At 38.0% G+C, this 2,563-nt stretch overlaps 1 protein-coding gene across 1 annotated transcript; it reads right to left on the bottom strand.

Annotated features, from left to right (window-relative positions):
* Nucleotides 1-1,103: 1,103 nt before the first annotated feature.
* LOC136175125 (olfactory receptor 5F1-like) lies at nt 1,104-2,048 on the bottom strand. Its single transcript, XM_065945434.1, has one exon. It carries the CDS (start codon nt 2,046-2,048, stop codon nt 1,104-1,106), a length of 945 nt encoding a protein of 314 aa, XP_065801506.1.
* Between the last annotated feature and the right edge of the window lie 515 nt (nt 2,049-2,563).

Genomic DNA, 2,563 nt, shown 5'->3' with positions numbered 1-2,563 from the left:
CACTGGATGGTGTGACAGGTCATGAGATCTGCTTTGTTATATCCCAGATGACTTGAATATTGCAACTTCTATCAGGAGCAATTTCAGCAGCAAGGACAAGGAAAGAGCCACGGGGAATATCCCTCCAAAAGCTCTCAGTGTGGTTAGCATCTTAGCAAGCCCTGAATCCCACTCAATTTCCCCTAGAATTCTACTATGCCACTCCATTCCACCTATATATTGTTGCTTCCCTTTAATATAATATACAGATTAACTATAATGGATTTAATTGATGACTGGGAGAACACTTCCATTATCAGGACATCCATGAGACACTTTTAAAGGATATGGGTCTGTTTTATCTTTCAAAGATCGATCTACCTACTTTGAACTATACATTGATTAAACTCTGCTATAGCTGACTGCGTGTGCATGTGGCTTTGTGTATAATATGTGGATCAGTCTGGGAGAGAAAATGTGAGAGAACAGGAAATTTTTGAGAAGAAAAGATGGGAAGAGAAGAAAAGCTGTTGCAATTGGTGCCTTCTAACCAGACAGCAGTTTTCTAAACAAAATACATTTAAACAAATTCCTATATATTCTTTAATGAATAAGTATATGTTTTTGGGGATAAAGGAAATGAAAGTCCACATGTTTGCTATAGCAGTTAAATGATATTACTAATTTAAAATTTAAGCATTATAGCCCTAATTCAATAAAGTGGAAATCTACATTGAAAGCATTTTTGCACATGTGATATATACAACCCTTTACAAATCATAAATGTTGAAAAAATACAGTAAAAAAGCTGACAATTACAAATATAATACACAACTAGATTCATGTGACATTGCAAAAGTTTTCTCCATATACTTTACCCTTTATTTCTATAACCAAGACAGCTTTATGAATAAATCACATTTTAGAAACCTATAGGAAAGCATACATTGATTAGAAAAAAAGTTTCATGATCTTACCTAAGTTGATAAGTTATATCTAACAGGACTCGTGTCCATGAACATTACCAGAACATGGTTATACAGATTAGGTTGTAATGAAGATAAGCTTGATCCAGTTTCTGAAAGTTAAACTATATACTCTAATTCATTCAGAAAATTAATCAATCACAGCAATGAAGGAATCCTCTTCCTATTAATTACATTCCATAAAGCCTTCTTCACTTCGCTGTTCCGGAGACTGTAGATCAGAGGATTCAACATGGGGATCACCACAGTGTAGAACACGGAAGCTAGTTTGTCCTGAGTCAGGGAGTAGCTGGAAGTAGGTCTCAGATAAGTGTAGATGGAGGTGGAATAGAAGAGGATGACGGCTGTCAGGTGAGACGCACACGTGGAGAACGCTTTGCGCCTCCCTGCCCCTGCATGCACACGGAAGATGGAGAAGAGAATGTAGCAGTAGGAGGTGAGGATCACCAGCAGACTTCCAACGATACTCACACCAGCGAATATGGACAAGATACTTTCATACAGGCGTGTGTCAGAACATGAGAGCTTAAAAAGTGGGGGGCTGTCACAGAAGAAGTGATGAATGACGTTGGAACTGCAGAAAGGAAAGTTGCTTATACAACTTGTGAGAACCATGGAGTTCAACAGACCTGTTGTAAAAGCCCCTGTGGCCATTTTCAGGCAGACCTTCCTGGACATGATCAAGGAGTAATTAAGAGGGTTGCATATGGCCACATAGCGGTCATAGGCCATTAACCCAAAAAGGATGCATTCAATTGTGGTCAAGGCTATAAAGAAGTACATCTGCAGGAAGCAGCCAGCAAAGGAGATGGTTTTCTTCTCTGATAAAAAATCTACCAGCATCTTTGGGGTGATGGTGGATGAATAACAAACATCCACAAAGGACAAGTTAGCCAGGAAGAAATACATGGGTGTGTGAAGTCGGGAAACAGCTCTGATTAAGAGAATCATTCCAACATTCCCCACAACTGTAAGTGTATAAATCACAGAAAAAAGGCAAAATAGGGTAATCTGTAACTCCAATGAATCTGCCAAACCCAACAGGATGAACTCAGTGAGCAAAGTATAATTTTTTCTGGCCATTTATTACAGAAATTTTATGCTTAAACTTGAATTCACTCTAAATATTTTCCTCTCAAAAGGTTACAGGTAGTAGTAGGCCTAATAAAATTAGTCACACATGAAAAAAAAAAATCTAGGATAACAGAGCATAATATATAGAAAAAGTGAAGCAAGGAGAAAATTAGTGAAAAAGTGAATAAGCATTGTTCTTAGTCGCTCAGTCATGTCTGACTCTTTGTGACACCATGGACTGCAGCCCAACAGGCTCCTCTGTCCATGGGATTTTCGGAAGCAAGAATACTGGAGTGCGTTGCCATTTCCTTCTCTAAGAACAAGCATTGGAATTTATTAAACAATTCTCCATGTTAAAATACATCTGGGTGGAAGGATTCTCAAATTATTGTGCTAAATACTCATATTTCACTTCAGTTTCTGCAAATGCAATATATATATTCTATACTTTCTCTTCTAGCCTACATCCAAAATGCAAAGTACCAAACTATTCTAGCTGAAGTCTCTCCCATGGTCTGAACAGG

Source organism: Muntiacus reevesi, chromosome 9 (genome assembly GCF_963930625.1).
Source record: "Muntiacus reevesi chromosome 9, mMunRee1.1, whole genome shotgun sequence".
NCBI classification, from domain to species: domain Eukaryota; kingdom Metazoa; phylum Chordata; class Mammalia; order Artiodactyla; family Cervidae; genus Muntiacus; species Muntiacus reevesi.
This window is presented reverse-complemented; position numbering and strand designations above follow the sequence as displayed.

Excerpts from the sequence above, each read along its gene's own strand:
- LOC136175125 (XM_065945434.1), bottom strand. The coding sequence starts at position 2,048 with ATGGCCAGAAAAAATTATACTTTGCTCACTGAGTTCATCCTGTTGGGT.